This window comes from Arabidopsis thaliana, chromosome 5 (genome assembly GCF_000001735.4).
Source record: "Arabidopsis thaliana chromosome 5, partial sequence".
In the NCBI taxonomy this organism is placed as follows: domain Eukaryota; kingdom Viridiplantae; phylum Streptophyta; class Magnoliopsida; order Brassicales; family Brassicaceae; genus Arabidopsis; species Arabidopsis thaliana.
In genome coordinates this window covers 25,226,054-25,247,700 of record NC_003076.8, presented here as the reverse complement: position 1 = coordinate 25,247,700, position 21,647 = coordinate 25,226,054, and the positions used below count along the sequence as shown (strand labels likewise).

General features: G+C 35.0%; 7 protein-coding genes, 1 long non-coding RNA gene and 1 other non-coding gene across 15 annotated transcripts; 5 read left to right on the top strand and 4 right to left on the bottom strand.

Annotated features, from left to right (window-relative positions):
• Positions 1–323: 323 nt before the first annotated feature.
• On the bottom strand, positions 324–4,553 carry AT5G62890 (Xanthine/uracil permease family protein). 4 transcript variants are annotated; one of them, NM_125683.4, is made up of 14 exons: positions 4,163–4,553; positions 3,870–4,006; positions 3,255–3,352; positions 2,980–3,156; positions 2,756–2,856; positions 2,554–2,629; positions 2,411–2,470; positions 2,123–2,307; positions 1,864–1,960; positions 1,663–1,749; positions 1,518–1,576; positions 1,337–1,428; positions 1,004–1,242; positions 324–844 (listed from the first exon to the last, which is right to left on the bottom strand). In NM_125683.4, exons 2-14 carry the CDS (start codon positions 3,976–3,978, stop codon positions 626–628), a joined length of 1,599 nt encoding a protein of 532 aa, NP_201094.1. In that variant the 5' UTR covers positions 3,979–4,006; positions 4,163–4,553; the 3' UTR covers positions 324–625. The 4 variants fall into 4 exon arrangements, with proteins under 4 accessions (NP_201094.1, NP_851251.2, NP_001032127.2 ...); NM_001037050.2 differs by having other exon boundaries at positions 332–844; positions 3,870–4,002; positions 4,163–4,296; NM_180920.3 differs by having other exon boundaries at positions 3,870–4,284.
• Positions 4,554–7,465: 2,912 nt separating this feature from the next.
• Positions 7,466–8,187, top strand: AT5G09090. The gene has a single exon (NR_143166.1). It is a non-coding gene; the product is annotated as an other RNA (long non-coding RNA).
• A 251-nt stretch (positions 8,188–8,438) lies between these two features.
• RAC10 (RAC-like 10) lies at positions 8,439–10,756 on the bottom strand. Of its 2 annotated transcripts, NM_125682.5 has the most exons (8): positions 10,361–10,738; positions 9,813–9,900; positions 9,559–9,668; positions 9,387–9,450; positions 9,232–9,296; positions 9,073–9,138; positions 8,889–9,001; positions 8,439–8,798 (listed from the first exon to the last, which is right to left on the bottom strand). In NM_125682.5, the coding sequence occupies exons 1-8, from the start codon at positions 10,463–10,465 to the stop codon at positions 8,762–8,764; spliced, it is 648 nt and encodes a 215-aa protein (NP_201093.1). In that variant the 5' UTR covers positions 10,466–10,738; the 3' UTR covers positions 8,439–8,761. The 2 variants fall into 2 exon arrangements, with proteins under 2 accessions (NP_201093.1, NP_001331034.1); NM_001345564.1 differs by having other exon boundaries at positions 8,468–8,798; positions 8,889–9,138; positions 10,361–10,756.
• A 2,060-nt stretch (positions 10,757–12,816) lies between these two features.
• AT5G62865 (uncharacterized protein) lies at positions 12,817–13,820 on the bottom strand. The gene has a single exon (NM_001203672.2). The coding sequence runs from the start codon at positions 13,635–13,637 to the stop codon at positions 13,134–13,136; it is 504 nt and encodes a 167-aa protein (NP_001190601.1). The 5' UTR covers positions 13,638–13,820; the 3' UTR covers positions 12,817–13,133.
• Positions 13,821–14,159: 339 nt separating this feature from the next.
• On the bottom strand, positions 14,160–15,069 carry AT5G62860 (F-box associated ubiquitination effector family protein; the record flags this gene model as incomplete). The annotated part of the gene is made up of 2 exons (NM_125681.2): positions 14,160–14,660; positions 14,914–15,069. 2 exons carry the CDS (start codon positions 15,067–15,069, stop codon positions 14,160–14,162), a joined length of 657 nt encoding a protein of 218 aa, NP_201092.2.
• A 787-nt stretch (positions 15,070–15,856) lies between these two features.
• AtVEX1 (Nodulin MtN3 family protein) lies at positions 15,857–17,763 on the top strand. Of its 2 annotated transcripts, NM_125680.3 has the most exons (6): positions 15,857–16,216; positions 16,310–16,346; positions 16,417–16,633; positions 16,856–17,017; positions 17,148–17,267; positions 17,354–17,763. In NM_125680.3, exons 1-6 carry the CDS (start codon positions 16,174–16,176, stop codon positions 17,495–17,497), a joined length of 723 nt encoding a protein of 240 aa, NP_201091.2. In that variant the 5' UTR covers positions 15,857–16,173; the 3' UTR covers positions 17,498–17,763. The 2 variants fall into 2 exon arrangements, with proteins under 2 accessions (NP_201091.2, NP_001330980.1); NM_001345563.1 differs by having other exon boundaries at positions 15,879–16,216; positions 17,148–17,763.
• On the top strand, positions 17,034–17,133 carry MIR420. Its single transcript, NR_143367.1, has one exon. It is a non-coding gene; the product is annotated as a microRNA ath-MIR420 precursor (primary transcript).
• A 199-nt stretch (positions 17,764–17,962) lies between the features above and the next one.
• On the top strand, positions 17,963–19,562 carry AT5G62840 (Phosphoglycerate mutase family protein). 2 transcript variants are annotated; one of them, NM_125679.2, is made up of 4 exons: positions 17,963–18,258; positions 18,557–18,802; positions 18,908–18,989; positions 19,070–19,562. In NM_125679.2, the coding sequence occupies exons 1-4, from the start codon at positions 18,029–18,031 to the stop codon at positions 19,403–19,405; spliced, it is 894 nt and encodes a 297-aa protein (NP_201090.1). In that variant the 5' UTR covers positions 17,963–18,028; the 3' UTR covers positions 19,406–19,562. The 2 variants fall into 2 exon arrangements, with proteins under 2 accessions (NP_201090.1, NP_001331585.1); NM_001345562.1 differs by lacking the exon at positions 17,963–18,258 and having other exon boundaries at positions 18,521–18,802; positions 19,070–19,484.
• Positions 19,563–20,569: 1,007 nt separating this feature from the next.
• Positions 20,570–21,533, top strand: AT5G62830 (F-box associated ubiquitination effector family protein; the record flags this gene model as incomplete). The annotated part of the gene is made up of 1 exon (NM_125678.2): positions 20,570–21,533. Exon 1 carries the CDS (start codon positions 20,919–20,921, stop codon positions 21,531–21,533), a length of 615 nt encoding a protein of 204 aa, NP_201089.1. The 5' UTR covers positions 20,570–20,918.
• Positions 21,534–21,647: the final 114 nt, after the last annotated feature.

Genomic DNA, 21,647 nt, shown 5'->3' with positions numbered 1-21,647 from the left:
CTTACAAAACAAAGTAATCTTAACTTTTGCGTGTCCATTAATTTAGATGATAACATACAAAAGTTGCCTTATTAATGTCTCTCTATACTATTTTATTGATCAGAGAACAAAAACCTCACGCAAGAGTGAAAGGTCGCTCTATTTTATATGACCATTTTTCCCTTTTTTTTCTCTACACATATGACCAAATTAATAAGAAAAAACAACTAATTAATTGTAATTATCTATTGAAATTAAATGTTATATGTCAATTCTCGTTAAAGTTCAACCAATCAGGTTTCCTAAGCTTCTAAATCAAGACTTTGGAGTGAGAAACATATAAAAAGAAAAATTAAGCTAAAGATTTGTTTAGAAACTAATCAAAATCACAAAGTAGTGTTTCTGTTCCCTCGGATTTACAAAGACAAAAGCATTAGAGAGAGAGTAAACAACAATGCTCTTTAAGAAGATTCATCATTCTTGTAAATAAGACTATAGAATGTGATGAGATATTTAAAGTTTCCAAAGTTGTGAAAGGAACTGAACAAACGAACCACGACACAGAGGCCAAGTCAACAATGGCGAAACTCGAGTTTTCACCATTTTCTTTGTTTTCCAGTTATCTTTTTTGCTCTTCTCTTCCCTTTTAGACAGATGGGAAGTACTTGTTGAGATTGAAAGGTAGAGAGTAGAATTCTTCACTTCTTGTGTCACCTTTGAAAGATCTAAACTTGTCCCACCAATGCTTCCCTCTGTCTTTCCTTATCGAAGAGTCTTTCTTGTGCAGTGTGTTGTCCAAGAAGAAGGCGACGCTTCCAGCAACAAAAGGCTCTGAGGAGAACGGGACATTTACCATATCGTTGAACTGTCAAATATGTAAGAGAATAAGATTGTTTCATTAGTTCAGGCCATGCTAAACTCGAATCTTTGCTATGGAGTTTTAGGGACCTTAATAGATCATTCTACCATAAACCTATTTCAATGGAAAGAGAAGCAAAAATAACAGTGACTTGGTTCTACATACCCAACGAGCCCCAGTGTGGACCGGACCATATCCTTTGATTGCGGTGTACTCATTGAAGTATTGAGGGATGGACAAGCCCAGGAAGACAGAGAAACCTAAGATGAACTTGGTCCTGAAGCTGTTTAAGTTGCAGAATTGAAGGAAACTCAAACCTCCAGCTCCCACGTATGCGAAGAAGAGACAGTATAAAGCAGCAATGATGGGCGCAGGAATTGAAGCAAACACAGCTCCAAATTTTCCTGCATTAACAGGATGGATCTCATCAGTACAGATAAAATTTCAAACAAAAGTAATTCCTTTTATTTGTTAAAAACAGAATAGAACAAAACTAACCGAGAATAGAGAAGAATATCATGAAGCCTGCAGCTATCTGGACAACCCTTCGACTACCAACTCGTGTCAAGGCCAATAGTCCGGCATTTTCTCTGCACAAAAGAGAGAAAAATCAACTTTCATACCAAAATATCCAGAGAAAGTAATCAAATCAGAACATGTAAATCTCAGAGATGCTTACACAGAGACAGAGGAACCAGCACCAGTACCAAACAATCCTGATATCAGAATCGCAACTCCCTGATTCACAAAACAAAACATAATCACCTCAGAATTCTTTCAATATCGATTCAGCAACATTATAACTTCAAGTATAGCTGAGTTACCTGCCAGCCAATACCGCGGCTGAGAATAGAAGGTGGCAACATCGTTGCACTTGCGTATCTTGACACCGCGACAAAAGCACCGGTTGACTTTAAAGATCAGCCAGACACAGAATAAACAAGAAACCAAAATGAATAAACAGAACAACAGAGCATAATCATTATATTTTGAAAGATTAAAATGTGAAGAAGATAACCACAGACCTCAACTAGAGCAACAAAAGAAGCCATCATCATTGCAAAAGCTTCTCCAGCATCAAACGATGGGGCACCCCACTGGAAAGGCCATGGAACTCTTATCCTAAGTACAAAGAAACTAATGTTAACAACGAATCCAATGAGATCACATTTATCTTCTGATACTCTATTCGTTCATGTTCTTTTGTTCTGTTTAAACTGGAAATTTTTAGTGGAAATGGTATTTTGGGAGCTACATATTTTGAGCTTTGTTGTAACCACTTACCATGGGGCAGCACCTATGATTCCAGCACGATCTGTCCGGCAACTTGTTTGAGTAGTTGGTGCAGCACCATTGTAGGCCCCACCAACTGTAAGAAGATGAGCATAGATCCACACAATCACCACCGCGAATATCACAGCAAATCGGTCAAACACATTTTTCCCTGATTTGATCACATGAGGCAGGTACTGTAACAGGAAACATGAACACATGAAATCAGGTAAGTTAAAAAAAAAAAAAAGATTTTGGGAGTTAGACAGGATTAATCTGTAAGTAAGTTAAAAAGATTACCTGTGAAACGAATACTAGAATAAGAAGCTCAGGCAGTCCAATCTCTATGCATTTAGCAACCTAAAATGTAAAAAGGATATCAACAACTAAAAGAAATAAGAGTTTCTGGTCTGCTCGTAAGTGCTCATATAGAGTAGACTTACCCCCGGGAAACCAAACTCATACAGCCCAAAACCAACGAGACCCACCAGTGGAACAGCTGAAATAGGACTTAAGAACCTGAAAATGAAATACAAAAGAAATTACATCACCACATCGTCATTGTAATTCTGAAGACATGTCTGAGAAATCTATTGCTGTGTAAGCAAATCGAATGTCTGAGACCATTTTTTCCTCGAGACTAACCTAACAACATTACGCCAGAGACCACTGAAACCAAGAATCATCTGCAGGGTAGAAGCAACAATCAAGGCGCCTTGGGTTGCCCGCATTATCCTCTCAAAGCGCTAAACAAAGCAATTTAAACATATTCTTTGTTGTCATAATAGCACCAAGTAAGGGCCATAGAGATGAAATCAAAGAAAGAAAAAATTCCCATTTCACAATGATAAAGCAGGAAGTAATCATACATCTATAGGGTTCGAGGTATCACTGAATCTGCCAGAGAGGATTATGGATATCGTTGTTGGCACGAATGTGTAGGAAGCTCCAACAACAGCAGGCAATCTAGTACCGAACAGTGTTTGGAGCAATGTGTTGATGCCAGCAACAAAGAGAATAGTCTGGATCACCTTTGCCTTCTCTTCCTGAAATTAGAACAATAGAAAATCAAAATCATTTTCAGTCACTGACATCATTTGATTCATCTTCCTCTTTACTACAAGTTAAATCGTTGAGGCCTTACATATCCACCTCCCATCTGGGGAACAAGAGCAGTAGGTATGAGCACCGTTGTCCCAAGCATCACAAGGTAATGTTGGAATCCAAGAAGAATAGCTTCAGCTGAAACACAAGCATGAAAAATGTAAGTCTTTATGAAAAACTGCAGAATTCCAAAGGAACTCATTGCAAACACCAAAAATTGTATGTTTCAAAAGAAGATAGAAGCACAGACTAATGTGATTGAACATATGTAAGAGATAATGGTTTCCGACATTGTAAAAAACTGGTACATCAAACAAAGCTTATATTCGGTTCACAAGCATCCCACCCAGAGATTAGTTAACAACAGAAGAAAACCACAAATTTGCCACAGATGCAACAAATTAGGAAAGAAAATCTCCAGCTTAAAAGCAAACTGGGAATACAAATCTTACTAAAAATAAAGGTCTAAACGAGTAAAACAAGAGTAAATCTCAGGTCGAGACATTGTTAAGAAGAACAAAGCCGAATAAAGAGAAAAAAACCTAACATCTACACACACCACCGACAGATAAAGCCGGAAAAACCTCGAAATAAAAATCAAAGAGCTTTAATTTCAAAACTTAGAATCAGAAAACAAGTAGGAAGAAGGTCTCACGCCAAGGAGGAGGACTGGTGATGCAATAAGAAATGTTGGGAAGTTGATCTTTAGGAGGATGTGGTTGTGGTTCGTCTGCTTTGGGTGCTGGAGCTCCACCCCCTGCCATGATTCCTTCCTTAAATCTCTCTCTCTATCTACACAAACACAAAAAAGCACCAAACTTTAGTATGATGAACACGAATAAGAAAAAACCCAGATCGGGGAATCTACTAGCAATGTGTAAGCGAAGCACAAATCAGTGCAAAAAAGGAATTGACAAATCGGAAAAAGAAAAGTGATAAGAAACTCACATCAATGGGAGCTTGTGGGAAAGAGAGGAAGAAGACGAATGAAGTAAAGGAGACGATGAGAGTAAACAGCAAGCCAGAGAGAGAGAGTGTGAGAGGTTTAGGTACAAAAGGTAAAGCCACACATACACAGACACAGAGAGAGAGAGAGGGAGAAAATAAAAATGTGAGCTTTTATTTATTTTTCTGCAAAACTCGAGGTGTAAAAAAATACAATTAATATTGGAGTCAATTTTTTTATGAATGGAACGTGTAATGTGGACAAATATTGTTGTTAGCAAAATTAATGAACAATTTATTAACTAAAGGCGGTTCTTGATTTGGTGATTGGAGTTATAGATGAGAATTATATGCTTAAAGCTAACCAAATAGTATCAGATTTATATTATTTTTGTTTGGGGGTCAATAGTAATCATGGATTTTGAAGAATCAATTAGGAAGAGCGGTGGTGAAATTAGCGCCGTATGAATTTTTTATAAATAAAAAATGTTTGTTTTTGAAAGAGGAGTAATAAATGATTAATTAATAAAGAAAATAAAGATGAAAGTGATGTGAACAAAGGAAGAGACGAGAGGAATCTTTTCTTCTTTAAAGTATTTTTATTGCATTTTGAAAAGTCATAGTCTTTTCTTGTTAAGTAAAGTTTGTTAAAGTTTTAACCTATCTCTAGAGGCTTGACAAAAACAAAGTTAATAGTGAGATTTGTTCAAATAAAGTAAATCTTTCAATAATTCTGTTGTTGAAACTTGTCAATGATAATTCTTGCATTACTTTTTTGATACACATTTCTAAGTGTCGGGTTAATTATAGTTAAAAAAAATTAACAACTTTCTTATTTTGGTTTATACGATTTCCCAAATATAATACGGTAGCTGTGGGATTTTTTCCCAAGTTTAGAGATGATGGAATGGATTATGATGTTTGAGTTCCAAAACTCCCAGCTTATACTACACTCTTAATTAGTTGAAGTTGCAAAATATATGGTACTCAAAAGATGATGTTTCATACGCTTTGGTCTAATTTCGAACCATCAAAATTTTACTTTACTCTTTTTAATCCTTTTCTAGTTTTTTTTTTTTTGTTTAATGTCCATATGATTTTGATTTCAAGTCGAATGTACATTAGAATATATAAATTCCTTGTGAATTCTATTAACGACACGGATGTTATTCTTTGTAGGCATCATTTGAAATCATCAATCTCTTTTGATTTTATATTAAGAATAATATAAAAACGATTGGAGAATCTTATTAAGCATACTTTATTATAGTATTGTCCAAATTATATACATACGCATCAAACAAAACTAGAGATAACGAGAAAAAAACACAGAAAAGATAATTGTCACGTCTACTTTTTTTCTTGTAGTCCCGTGATCCATATATAAAAACAATTATAAAGATACTTTAACTTTAAAGATAATTTGTTATCGAATTTAGTGGGACATTATATATTCTAGTGCCTGATAGAGTGATAGGACTCGAGATTTAATCTCGGCACTAAACTTCTTTAATACGATTTCATTAAGATAAACAAAGTTATCAAGCTAATACTACTATTCAAGAGGAAATGTGTATATTTTGACTTTCTAATACACTGAGTCATGTTTGTTCTAATTCGACATTTTGTCAAAAACCAGTGATGCATCGTTTTCAATTTATCAGTGTTTACGTCGGTAATAACTATAGTACATAACTATTTTGACCTAAACTCAGTTTTCTATTGCCGACAATTTTTTTATTTATCATCTTTTTTTCTTCTTCTCCAGATAATCAAATACTACATGAACTAAAAACTACATAAAAACAGTAATGTTTAAATTGATATTTTTCACATTATAGATGGACAATAGCAAGTGTAGCAACACGTACGGTTACCTGTTTATACCCAAAATATACTTCTGAAAATTATTGAGTCTTTAATAATTGGGATATATTCAAAATGTCATGCATGTTTTGTTGAATGGATCTCTTCAAAATTTTCTCGAAGGTCATATACACACGTTATCCATGATAGCCTTTAAAGCAACACACAACAGTAAAACGAGATGTGCATAGATTATTTACGTCATTCATATGTTACACATAATTAAGTTTGAATATCCGCCACGTGGATATGAAAGAAAAAAATTCGTAATTAAATTTGATGGTTAGCTTGCTAAATTGTTTGAAGGAATTTTTTGGCACGTGATGGAAAATCTAGCCTGAAACATTATAGTAGTAGTGATAAACTATTGATTAGTCAATCAAGTGTGTAAGCCACTTGATATTAGTGAGAGCGAGTTTTCATAGTATTTTTTAAAAACACCACCGATAATGACCACATAATCATTGAGTTTGGGAGACTCACAAGTTGGTGTCAAGTTGATAATGACGCGATATTCTGAATTTTTTTTTTGTATTATCGTAGATCGTAGTATTACTTTTGTCTTTAGTTAATACATAATGGCCATTACATTATATAATTTAGTCTAAATCAGTTATGGTTTAATTTGTTCCGAGTTTCTTTTTGCCACAAAATTAGTTAACACAAATGTCCACTAAAATAACTATAGTCCGCCGAATTGGGAGCATTATTGACCTGTGTAACTCAGTCAAAATCGGCCTAAAAAGTGTGACAATATTTTTTTTTTAAAAGTATGCTAAGAAATTAAAAGCCGAAAAATAAAAATGGAAGAAATATGAATTTAATTAAGAAAAAGTGGGGACTGGGGAGAGTAAGCACATGGGGTGGGAGAAAAATCTTTCTGGCTTTACTTTTGGGAATTACGCAAAACTCTCTTCATGTGCCATTCTTTACTTTTTCCCCCACATAATTCCATTTTTTTTTTCAAGATTTGCAATCTCATCGAAATTAATGGCTAACAACACATGATGAATATGATTGATAAACAAACATTTTCATGAAAATTTGGTGCATATGAGCTAAAATGTTGAAGACAAAAAAATATATACATAATTGTGGCTGAAACGATGGGTAGATGTAGGGTGTGAGCAAGAGAGACACATGCATGATGCACCCAATATAGAATCTTATAAAACATTGGCTAGATGAGATGGACAAAGTCCATTTTTACTCTTTGTAGTCCAAATAAACCGAATCCGGTTACAAATCCTAGTATTTAGAGTTCATAATATGGTTGTTGTAGATGCATTAAGAATATGATATATTTGTAAATTAGCTAAAGGTTTATGTACATTTTAGATTTCCTTTTTAAAATTGTTAAATAAAGCAATGACATGGTTGTAACTATTAAAATTTGTCAATGGTAAAAAGAAGTTCAAAAGTGTTACTTTTCTTAACACGCGTTGATAGTGTTATCCTTACAGCACTTTTTGTTTTGTTTGAATGAGCTAGTTATTATACTTTATAAGTAGTATAATCTCGAATAAAGAATGTGAAATTTTGAAGAGGAAAAAAAAAGGTTGGCTACTTGGGTCATGGTTGGTTTAGATTAACGAGCCCTCTCCCTGCTCTTCCTGTCATTCTCTCTTCCCCATACCCAATAGAAACTTGTGTGTTGTAACTCCGATCTCACCAACTCAAATAAATAAGTAATCATGTTCTTGTTGTTTCTAATTTATGACTTGATGTGTAAGTGTCGCATATCTTTTAACCTTGTCCGGTTTATATATTTCTTTTGCTTTCTTTTACGAAGGAAATGGTCTTAAGTAATAAAAATATGCTTTTATCTGCCTAACAGAAAAGCCTGCTTTCACGTCAAAAAGAAATCAAGAAAAAGTTGCTTTTTCCAAAAAGAGCTAAAAAAAAAACAGAGAGAGGTACACCGGAAAAACAACAACAGAAAGAGTTACATTTAATTTGGCCCGATTAAAGCCCATTTATGCTCTTACAGGCTCTCTCGGACCCATTGACATTTGTTCTATTATGTTTAGATGAAACTCGGCGTTTTTTTTTTTTTTTTTACTCCGTTATTTATTTGCCTTTGGGACTGGTCTGGTGAGTCCAGTGGTCGTTTCTCGTGTACTCGAGTCTCATCGGAAAGTCTTCGACTGAGTTCGTCGCTTCCATCTTTTTATGGCTTAATCTCCTTTTTTTGGTCAGGTGGAAGATAAAAAAACCTTTGGAACTGCTGTCTCAAAATCTTGAAGACAATGTGTCATTGGAACCGACTGGAATTAGCCTGCGACTACTGAAATATGAGACTCTTATGTAGAAAGTTTTAATGTCTATGTCAAGAGAGACAAAGTTTGGTCAGTTGTACTTTGAGGACAGTGATTTGACTGACACTGGACAATGTAACGACAAGAGATCAACATTAACAAACAAAATAAAATTACTTGATTGCTAATGTAGGACAATAACTGCTTGTCTTCACAGGGTTAAGCGAAGGAAGAGAGAGCTTCTCTGTTGTATCAAAATGGCTAATATATTGCAATAACAGGTTTGAAACAAATAAACACAATTGAATTAATAATAAGCTCTCTACCTCCCCCTCTTTCTCTCTTCAAGGTAACTATTGATTGATTAGAGGCTAATAATCTCTTACATGATTCAATCTATATAATATAAAGTCTCTCGTTTATCACACAATCTCAAAAGTGGAGTTTAAAATCATCAGACTGAGTTGGGTCATCGTCATCAATGCCGAGTCACTATCCTCCCACACAGAACATTTCTGCACATACAAAATAAACACAAAGGTGAAATCAGTACCCTTCATAAGATTGTAGATGCAGAGTTTGTAAAGATTTGTATATATACTCACGATAAACAGCCGTGATTCGACTTTTGCTTCTTCTTCTTCTTAGTCTTCTCCTTTTGTTTAACCAGAGGTTTGATCACTTCCTTTATCGCAGAATCAAAAACTGCTTTCACATTCTGCAATATATAAACTTCATCGCTTTGTTAATCCGAAGAAAAGAGTAACATAAAGAAGCTGCCTCATATACCTGTTGAGTTTTTGAACTACACTCAATGTAATACGTCGCACCAATTAGCTTACGCAACTCCTCTCCCTATCAGATAGAAATGTTCATTTAGTTAATACCATCAAGCCTTATAGTGGAATTATATGAAATCTAAAGTAAAAAGGCTCTTTAAGACTAAACCTGTGCAGTAGTTACAGGGGATAGTCCAGGATGATCAGCCAAATAATGCTTATCTTCACGAAGATCTACACCAGTGTTGTAAGAATCATTAGCTATGAATTGTAACTAAACGGTTAAGAGGAATCTGTTGGTAAATGCTCATCGGTTATTCTTACCTAATTTGGTACCAACAAGGACAAGGGGAACTCCTGGAGCAAAGTGTTGGAGTTCAGGGATCCACTGACTCAATAAGAACAGTCATATAACATTAGAAATGACTCATTCTGACACTATAAGAGTCTTATCGTTTTCAACAATTAGAGAAAAGGATCATTTATTCAATCAGACCTTTTTAAAAACATTCTCGTAGCTAGCTCGGCTGACTAATGAGAAAGACAAGACGAAAACATCTGCTCCCCTGTAACTTAAAGGCCTTAATCTGTTATAGTCTTCTTGCCCTGCAAACAAAGGATATACATATGTAACCTCATATGAGACAAAGCTATTCAATGGATCTCATTTATCAACCAAATGAAAGAACTAGACCAATAAGAATGTTATAAACCACTATAGGATTCAAGACTCAGAAAGAGTGTTCATACCAGCAGTGTCCCAAAGCCCCAAATTGACAGTGGTGCCTTCAACAACAACATTTGCACTAAAGTTGTCAAAAACTGTTGGTATGTAGTCCTGTTACAAACAATTCATCAAATCAATACACAGTTTCAAACTTTCAATCATCAAATCAAGCATATATACATATAATAATAATAATAATAGCAATGAAGAAAAAGTCTGACGAATCCAGACTCCAGAGGATGTTAAATGAAAAAAGATAACATAAAGCTGGACTATACACAAAAGCTGCAAAAACCCAGATGCGCCACACATACTTATGAAAAGTAAAAAAAATCAAAATCTCCAAAAATGGATCTTATATCATGCACAGTTCCTAGGAAAAAGGAGCTAACTTTGACATACCCAGATAGATTCTAAGAACCTTTATGGCAATAAGAAGCTGAAATTTAGTAGACCCAGATACTGAAATTGATTAAAATTTTGTAAAATTTGAGCTAAATCTGATAAATCCAGATGAGATTCCTGATCAAAATTCAAGAGAGAAAGAGAGGTCTTTTTAAAGAGAACTTACAGTGGGGAATTTATTGCTGGTGTAGCAGATGAGCATACAGGTTTTACCAACAGCACCATCACCAACAGTCACACACTTGATGAACTTTGAAGCACTTGAAGCCATTTTGATCTCAAAACAAACATACAAAGCAAATACCAAAAGGAAGCAAAAGAAATAGAGAGAGAGAGAGAGATAAATGAAGTGAGATTACTTAAAAAGAGGAGTAAAAGATAAATAAACCCTCTTTAGAGCATAGAAGAAGGTAGGGTTTGTTGCATAAATTTATGGCTTTTTTTTCTGTTCCTTTTTTACTTTTTTCTGTTTGTTTTTTCAATATTTCCAATTAGATAAACGAAATTGTTTATTGGTATTTGGTGGCTTGTTTTTGGTTTGAACTTGAAGATAGAGAAAGAGCGGTGATGACTCACATGATCCATCGTCCAAGCTTTCCTTTTCCAAATTCTTGTAGTTCATTTATTACTCCAACGAGCAAATTTGCATTGGAATTTGTTAACCAAATCTTGGTGGTTCAATCTTGTTTTTTTTTTTTTAAGTGTTTATTACACTTGTATTGGATTGTAAGAAAATGAAATAATGTGTATTACATACAAGTATGGCGTTACGAATCGAATTATAAGAGAAGGTAGATATTCGTCAAGTTAATAATAGTGTCACGTTGAGCCACACAGTGACAAGTGAAGATGGATATACCATATTTGTATACATTAACATGTACTGTCGAATACATGTTTTGCTATTTTTGTTTTTCTCTCGAGACTTACATATCATATAATGTATATAGCATAACTTACAAGCTAGGGTTACAAAATATATAAAATAATAGAATATCATAGCAACAAAAATTTATAGCAAAATCACTAAGACCAACCTTTCAACATTACTTATATCACAATTCACAAGTGTAAAACTGATAATTCTAAAATTGTAATTTTAGTTTAGGATATTCATTTATTATATTAGGATATATGGATTTTTTTATGTGGACCTACTTTTAAAAAAACTTATCATCTAATTTAATTTACTCAAGATATTTAAAATTGCCAACAAGAGTTTCGTTGGCAACAACCAGCAATAAAAATTCTCAATATTCACAAAGCAACTTTTAATACAGTTATTAAAAATTGAATACTCTTACCAAATAGTTCCTTTTTGTTTGTTTATGGATATAATTGCAGACTCATGGTTTAGAAAGTAAAAGTGTTTTTGTCATGTGTTTAAATAATCATTTATAGGTGGATGTTGGAGCCAAACTGTGTGAACATCTACCAAAAGCAGAAGATAAATGATTTTATTTTATAAGGTAAGTTAATTATTGGAGTAATACCTACGACTATATCGACGGCGACGCAACCACCATAAATATGAAAATGCAAAAGTATTGTTAACTAGAGAGGTCTTCAAAAGGACGACCACGGGAACTTATCGCTCTCTGGTCCAATATTTTAGTATTTTGCAAGTTATTTCCACCAAAAGCTCCAAAATACAAGTACAAATTAAAGTAGCTGATTAATAATACAATACAATGACAAAAGTATGGCCTAAACCAGATAAATATAGAGACTAGTAAGAACGAAAATCGCAAAAGGAGACTAGTAATCACATTAAACTAAATCAATATATGTGTATGTGTGTACAAGTGAATCCATAACTTTTGGTCTCTAAGGAAGACATGTAACAGGAGCATATGTCGTGCTGGTGTAAGGATAGCGTCATTGAAAAGAAACAAGAACAAACGATAAATATATATTTCCACAACAGTTGATGCGCGTAAAAGCAAAACGTGATTAACAGTGGAAATTATCCATAAAGTGAAAAAGACTTGAAGATCACAAATCCGAGTTTTGGCAGTAAGAAATATGGTTATTGGATTTGAAGTTGGGTTAATATTGAAAAAGTAAAAGTTTTTTCGAATATATCATATGAACTCAACAAACAAATGCAACGGGCCCGACAACTCAATATATGGGCCACATCCGAAACGAGCCGACCCACGTAATGGAAGTCCCTTGCCAGGTCACGTGTTTTCTCCCTCTTTGTTCCTATCGGTCCCTTCTTTTATTGTTTTCTTTAATTTGCTGTTTCTTTTGGTCTTATGAATTTTGAACCATTCTTATGAATCTGAAGGTGAATCGATTCTTCGGTACAGTTTTCTCTCTAGAACATGTAAATCGTTATGTAGTTCCTTAATAAATTGAGAGAAACGAAAAAATGTATTTGAATGTTTTGATCAATGATCGTCATTCGTTTATGGCTTCCAATAGAAAGGTTTGAAGTTTGAATTGGGAAAAGTGTTGTTGGTTCATTACATACTACCCCAAACGATTGATAGTTTCTTCTCTTTACTCGGCTTTAACGGTAACTATATCTTTGGAAAACAGAAAAGTTTTTGAGTGGAATTTTAAAAATGAGTATAGATTATAAAAATAAAGAAATCATGTCAAGCAACCATGATTAACTAAATCATTACTTCCACATATGCTAAACAGCTAATTTACATAAAATTATATTATATTAGCCACAACAAGTTCAATATCCCCTCAAAAAAGAAACAAAATATTGCTTCTCTTTCAAGAAACATAAAATTTGGTTGATAAATAAATTAATTAAACTGGGAAAATAATAAAATTAATTCAAAGTTGATTATATAAACAGAATGATTAAATAAGAAAACGCGACAGACTCCAAAAACGATGTAAACCAAACCAGTCAACCATTTTGACAGCCTTTTCCCCGCCGCCAGAAACGCAAACGCGTTTCTCACACGCGCCCACTAACTTTCAATGATCTCATTACGCGGCGTCAACGCAGACAACGACGTCGGCGAAATCGCCGGAGCTTTACCTGAGTAAACCGGGACAGAAGCGAATCGGGTCGAGAAGCTTCGTAATCCACCTAGTCCGACGTATTCATCCTCCTCGTCGTCGTCATCGAAGTTCAAAGAGTAACTCAAAGGATCGTATTGAAACTTCTCGCTTGCGTCCCAATCGCGGCCGCGTCGTGGATCGCGATTGAATCGACGAATGAAAGTCTTCCACCGTGGACCAGCAACGATTTCTGACCACTCTCGGATCTTCAAGGATGCTCGGATCCACCAACGTGGCTCGTCGCCGTGGTCGCCGCTGTGATTACTGTCATCGACGGTTCGAATTCGTCCCCAGGAGGAGTAACCAACGGCGGTGGAGCTTCTTGATCGGCGGAAGCTGGGGAAACAACAGCAACGTTGATCGTACCGGGTATCAGGATCTCGGGTTGGGTCCGACTGCGAAAGTTCCATGGGCCGAAACTCAGAGAAGTTTTTTCTTGGGTCAAAAGACTCGTGATGATAATATAACTTGATTCAAGTTTTAGCTGTAAAGGATTATGATTGGTCCTATTTATTATATGCACACTTGACACTTGTAATATAAATTAAGAAATTGTTATTTTTTCTATGTTATTATATGCACACTTGACACTTTTACGAATCATGGCTGTAAATATTAAAACCTTAGAAACTCAATTATCGATCAACACGATTGAGAATCATAAAAAGTGTTAAACAATTTCTTAGGCTGGTGAAAACGAGTCTTAGAAAAAATAAATATCTTGAGCTAGAATCCGTTATAAGATAGTTACTTTCCTAACAATGTTTTTAGGAATACACTTGATAAAACAAAATTGATATTTATTATAAAAACTACTATTCACTAAGGGAACGAGTTGAACAAATGTGATCCGGCGGGTACAACAAACTAACATTTCGGATCATAGTACGAGGGGTACAAAGATTGAGCAGATGTCACTGTCTTTGGCATTATCACAATCTCACCATTAGGACTGACACCAGCGATGCAATACCTAATTTCTCAAATATCATCATCTTAGACCATTCTTGTTGCTCAATATGATCTTCCATAATCCACATCTCTGCACTAGCTTTGGTGTAACGTATGCATCCTAATTTTCCTTGGTAGTTTACCAAAGTCAATTCATCGAAACTCACTTCACTGAGCTGCTGATTCATCTGCAGAGTTATGGGCATCTGAATACGATCAAAGCTTTCGTGTCTAACGTCGAACCTCACTAGCTCATAGAATTCGGGATCATCCCAGCTTTCTACATGTGCTATGTAATAGATAAACTCTTTGATACATAAACCACTACTCCTAGCTTCTGGAGAGTGATTCCAAATGCCTTGGATGTCAAGGCTCCTCCATTGCTGCTTCATTGGACCTCCCACTAATGTGAAAACTTGTTTCTCAACTGGATCATATCCGAACAATCCATCACACGAGTTGCTCCATCTATCGTGTTTTACCTCCGGTAATAAAATCGTTTTCCTATTGGTATGTTTATAGATCGAGCTTGACCAACAACAGAAGAGTCCTCGAAAATTATTGATACTTAAAATCCCAACTTCGCCCATGGTTTAATGTATAATTACTGTCTTTGTCTGGGTATATGAATGATATATCATTAGTAGGATAAGTAGAGGGCGAGAATAATGACCGAGTCATGATCAAGAGGGTGATACGAGATGACCACAGCTTCGATACACATTGGAACCTCACAAGTGACTTAACAGGGAGTCTCGAGAGTATATCGGTTATTACATCGAAAGGGATATGTATACCGTTTGAATTTTCTCTCTCGGAGATTTCGTTCTGACGTTGTTGTCGTCGTTTTGGAGATCGTGAGGTCTTCTTCTCTTGGCGTCCTCTCTTCATGGTGTCAGTTTTCTATTTCATTAAACTTGAACGAAGAAAAACACATATATATTTTTGGTTTTTGACATTTTTTGGGGGTTTATGACATTTGTTTTTTTGGATATTTTCTATATATTGGCAATACAAAAGAGTTTATAAGCTAAGCAGCCCAGTTTCATGTCCCATTAGGTTTTAGATCTCAAGTCTTAACCGACCTACATTTAAAGGGAAAACATTAAGAAACAATGAGAGATTAATTTAGTATTTTCGATTGATGCGCCTCACACTGAAACCTGAGGCTTGTGTGTTCTGTTTCTCTTCATCTTGATTCAATTCGTTTGCAGTTTCGTAGCTTGATGAGAAAGGAATATTAAGTGATTCATATATAGCAAAGTGTTTACATAGTAAACCTAAAAAGAGAGTAAAACTAAAATCTCTTCTCTTTATTCATCAATACAAGTTGCTATTAACAAAGTTTTTGGTTACAGCACATATTCACTTGCTTTGTATTATTGTATATACTATACAAGATGCTCTACACAACATTTACTATGACATGAATATGAGACAACAAACTCTTTATACATAATGAAGATGTAGTAATAGTAAATGTAATTATGTTTGAGAAAGAGAAAGAGAGAGAGAGAGAGAGACAGAGGTATTAATGTGAGTGAAGAGCCGGGTGTTTCTCATGCATGGGGTACGAGCGGAGTCAACGGCTTCATGGCTCAAATTTGAAACCACGTGTCATGCGTTTGTTACTCTACCCAGATTCTGCTGATTCACAGACTCACTATTAAAATCCACTTTTTCTTTTTTCTCTGTTCATAAAGCAGAAACCAAAAATAATCCAAATATCAAAAAACCAAAAACAGAACCTAGAAACCACACCAAAAAAAAAAAAGCTATTTCATCAAACAAACAAAACTCACATCACAAATCAGAAACAAACAAAAAAGAAACGCAGTACTAAAGAAAAAAATTATAAACAAGAATCATCGAAAAGAAGAATCGAAATCATCAACATATTTTGTTTCTCTTCTTCTTTTATTTTTATAAAATATAAATTAGTTCTTTGATAAAATCTGTAGAAGATAAAGAATTCTTCTTTAGAAACAAAGAAAAATGACGGACCCCCACACCGCCCGGACGATCGTCGGAATCGTTGGTAAGTCCTCCACAATTTACTCAAACATAAAGTTTAATTCAATCAACAACAAAAACATTTGCTCATGTCTTTGTTTGTCTGTTATATGTTTAGGAAACGTGATTTCTTTCGGCTTGTTCTGCGCTCCAATGTAAGCACACATGATGATTAAATCTTTTTTTGTTTTGTTGCATGCAATGACATATGTGAAAATTGTGCAGACCAACGATGGTGAAGATATGGAAGATGAAATCGGTCTCCGAGTTTAAGCCAGATCCATACGTAGCTACGGTTTTAAACTGCATGATGTGGACATTTTACGGACTTCCTTTCGTCCAGCCCGACAGTCTCCTCGTCATCACCATTAATGGAACTGGTCTTTTCATGGAACTCGTTTACGTCACCATCTTCTTTGTCTTCGCTACCTCCCCTGTCCGCGTAAGCCTTTAAAACCTCTAATTTCAACACGAATGATAAAAATATGTATATGCATTCTAAATTATTCAATTTATATAAACTTTTCAGACATAGGTTTGATAGCCTTTAAACCAATTGAAAATTAGTGAATTAGTGGTTGATGTTTGTTTTAGTTTGTTACTTCAAATGTAGATCGATATAGATTTTGATATGTGAAGTTATGATATATATATATGTGTACAGAGAAAGATCACAATAGCTATGGTTATCGAGGTAATATTCATGGCGGTGGTGATCTTCTGCACAATGTATTTTTTGCATACAACAAAGCAGAGATCAATGCTTATTGGGATCTTGTGCATTGTTTTCAACGTCATCATGTATGCTGCTCCTCTCACCGTCATGGTATGATGCCTCTTCTTTCTAAACTAATCACGGAAATGCAAAAATTGGATACTACACTATCAACTTTTTTCTTTTGTTCTCTTTATCTCGTGAATTTCCATTTAATGAGTTTAGTTATAATGTGGAACAGAAACTTGTGATAAAGACAAAGAGCGTGAAATACATGCCGTTCTTCCTATCATTAGCCAACTTCATGAACGGTGTCGTTTGGGTCATTTATGCATGTCTTAAATTTGACCCTTATATTTTGGTAAACCCTCATATATATCTTTATTGTTTGGAACTCAAATCCCTACATCTCAAAAAGGACTAATTATCTTCCATGCATGAAAACAGATTCCAAATGGTCTTGGATCGCTATCAGGAATAATCCAGCTTATAATATACATAACTTACTATAAAACAACTAACTGGAACGATGACGATGAAGATAAAGAAAAGCGCTATTCGAATGCTGGAATCGAACTTGGCCAGGCTTGATAGTTTCAGCTATTTCATCGTCTACGGTGCTTCATCGATAGGTTAAGATAGAATCAGAAGTGAGGTGAAGTTCTTATTACTATTATTTTGTGTAAGCCTATGTAGAAAAAAAATGAACAAGTGGAACCCTTAAGTTATGAAGTTTCTTGTGTATGAAGAAATGGGTTTTCAGTTTTTTTTTTTGGAAATGATTGTAACTTTCGCAAGTTGAATCTATGTACGTTGTTACAATTTTAGTTTTAATCGAAGTTTATTAGATTACTTTTATAACATTTTCTTTTTTGGAAACTGTAAGGAAAGAAACAAATTTGTCCTCTTAAGAGCAGAGTAATAAACAGAGTTTCTCTCTTGTTTTAGGTTTTTTTTTTGGTCCTGACCGGTTAAGAATATTTCCGAGAAAGTTACCGGTTTAGCTGATTCGATTTTAAAAACGAACCCATAATCTAAACCGGAATGTGCGATTCACAATTGTGGTTTTGTAACCTTAAAACACGGAGGACCAGAGATACCGTTTGAGATGACGATTGAATTATGTTATCATCATCACCGGCGGTCACCACCGCCTCACACTTACATCCTCCTCCGTCGCCGGAAACCTACCAAATTCCTCTGAATTTACTTTCCTCGCCGCATATTACCCGCCGAGACCTTTTCAAAACTCTCTCCGTATGTATTGCCACACCATCACTCTCCGTCTCCATCGCCGCACCAGCTAACGCACGCGGTCTCTTTCAAATGCCGCCTCTCCGGCTCTCTAATCGGTAATTTACTTTTTCAAAACCCTAGTTTTGAGTTTCTGTGCATACAACCAGATGTGCATCAATGTATACGTATCTTCGTCCTTTTGATTGGAACTAAGTTTAAAGGATCTTGTAAAGCTTTAGTAGATTAGTGAGATTCCAAATTCTTCACATTGAACTGTTAAGAGTGAATCTCTGACTTTTAACATTTTGATTCTTGTTCTTGATTCGTTTCCGGAGTTATTTAGCCTGGTTATCTTAGAAAATGGAGCTAATAATACACAATGTGTTTTTGGTTGTTGTTTTTTCTTGGATCAAGTTATTACCTTGTGAGAGCTGGGGAATCAGATTACGAAAGCTTAGGGATAATCAACACAAACCCGGTTGCCAAAACATCGGTAGATAGCGGATTATCAGAGAAAGGTAAGAAGCAGACTCTGAGAGCTGCGTTACAGTTAAAAGCAATGGGAGCTTGTGACCGAAACTGTTGGCTCTGGCCTTCCATAACACAGAGAGCTTATCAGGCTGCTGAAATCATCGCCGCCATCAATGGAATTAGTCGCAGGTAAAATCGTCCATTAGTCTTCTTACTCTTTAGTGAGGTTTTAGCTGTGGAATCTAATCTTTGTGATGGTACGCTGAATGTTTTATGTTCACTTGGTTTTCGCAGCTATATAGTTCCGGAGTATAGCTTCCTTGATGCTCGTGGTTTAGGAGCTTACGAAGGCAAGAAGCTTGAATCTATATCAGAAGTAAGATTTTAGCATTTTTCACATTAAAACATACAAACAAAAACTCGGGTTGAAGTATGAAAGTTTCAACTTCTGTGCAGGTGTATGCATTAGACTCAATATCGATGAAGACAAAACCTCCTCCTATAAGCGACGGTACCCCCAACGAGAGTGTATCAGATGTATTTGTGCGTGTGACGCAACTCATGTCTATTCTCGAGACTCAATACTCAGAAGACACAATCGTGATTGTTTCGCCTGATTCAGACAACTTATCGGTGTTACAAGCTGGTATCCAAGGACTCGACCTTCGAAGGCACTCGGAGTTGTATTTTGGACCAGGAGAAGTAAGATTGTTGGATGCAAACAGCATTCCAGTGTATAAGCAACCTGCTTCTGCCGTATATAAGTGTAAGAAACCACCAAACTGTGACTAAAAACATTTTATCCTCAGTATCTATGTATTGTTATTATTCAAATACAATTTTGAAGCTTAGTTTTAGATTTCAATGCAAGTGTTAGTACATATAATCATAATGATAATAGGCCGTATATTTCTAATTGCTTTCTTAAATGTTTTTTTCAAGAAACTCATATTAAGTTGTAGTGTTTTTGTTTCTAAAAAAAACTTCAACTAGTTCATTTGATAAAAGTTTGTTCTTACGAAAAATAAATATTCTACAAAATTCGGTAAAGATTTCACAAAAAAATATTTCGTGCAACCCTTCTTGAATTTAATGAAATCTTTCCTAAATTTTATAAAATTCGTTCTAAATTTAAGAAAATAATTTATTGAAAGATTTCACAAAATTTAGGAAAGATTCTACAAAATTCAGGAAGGATTTCATGAAATTCATGAAAGGTTACAAATCTTATGTTATTCACTCATTAATTTTAAAAATTCTAATGAAATCTACTGTTATTGTATTAATGATTTTAAAAATCTATATTAAAATCTACTGTTATTGAAAACAGTTTGTGGATTTAATTTAGTACCCCTAAATAAGTAAAAAAGAAAATGATATGAAACTAGAAATCAACTTATATTGATATCAGTTAAGGAATTAAAAAAGAAAGTTGAATACTGTATGATTTAAAAAAGTATATCTACTTCTAATAGAAATACAAATATCAAATCTTAGAGTCTTAAGTTGATCAGATTTTTAGAAGATAAATATAACAGTTTGGAAAATATAATAAAAATAAGATAAGTAAAATTTAGGTGGTAACAAAAACAGGGAATCTCGGGATATATATTAATTACCAAAATTAAAGATCATATGTTAAATACTTGCCTTACAAATTTGTCTCATATGTATAAAGAATCTACTTATTTAATAGCTTTAACTTATTTGTTCATCATATAAGAGCTTAAATTTGTTACAGTACTAAATCTAGTTTAAACCCTAACTGATGACGAGAGAAACAAGGATGATCTCCGATCTGCCAGAGGATTTGATAGAAGAGATACTATATAGGGTTCCGGTAGCATCTCTGAGAAGCTTACGAGCTACTTGCAAACGGTGGTACCATCAAGCTTTATTCAAAGATCCGAGATTCATCAAAAAATACAATGATAATTAAAACAGCAAGACAGTATCATGCTCTCATGCTGGTTGATCATAGAGTATGTCCAATGAGCACCTTTCTCGCTAGACTTGAGAAAAACATATACATATCTAAAGATGGGCATGGCCTAATATCTCCCCATTCTAATCAACCAGTCGATTTATCTGAAGCCTTTCACTGCGATGGCATATTGCTATGCCCTTTTAAGAAGAACATGATGATTGTGGTTTGGAACCCGTTTTCTGGGCAAACAAGATGGATACAGCTGCAAAATAAAGACAACATCGGAGCCTTTGCTCTCGGATACGACAAGAATGAATTGTGTCGTAGCTACAAATCTTGAGGTTTGTGTGTATACACGAGAAGTTGGCTCCGGAAAGGATGGAAATGTATGAGTTTACCTCTAATTCATGGAGGAATCTTGATGTGATCATTCCCGATCAGGCCTACTTAAAATGTGATGGTCATGCGTGTGCGTCTTTAAGTGGAAATACTTATTGGGTGTCATGGATTGAAAAAGGAGACAACGACGACTACTCACTACTCAGTTTTGATTTTTCAACAGAAAGGTTTCAACGTTTGTGTGCTCACTTTCATCATCAACCATGCCGTGTTGATACTATTGCTCTCTCGGTTGTTAGAGAAGAACATCTTTCCTTGTTTTATCAGAGTAGGCAGACACTAAAGGTGGAAATATGGGTGACCGTTGAGATTGAGACCACATTTGTCTCGTGGAGCAAGTTCTTAACATTAGATTTAGTTTCTCCTTGTTTATCGAGATCAATGAGCTTCTATATTCTTGATGAGGAGAAGAAAATTGTTGTGTGTTGTGATGAAAGCGAAAATTTCTACTACTCCAAATTGGTATGGATTGCTAGAGAAGGACAAGAATATAGACCATCTCCCGATAAGTCAGTTTTCTGTGGCATACAAGCAGCGCATTTTCAATGTTACCGTTGTATACCAAGGTTGTTTGGTTATGTTCCAAAAGATTAGCATTGTGGTTTCTTTTGCTTGCTTTGTCATGTCCTTGGATGAAATGATATCTGTTTTTTTTTGTTTTTTGGTGTCTTTAGTATTGGTGGCTTTTATACTTTCTTAGACTTTTCC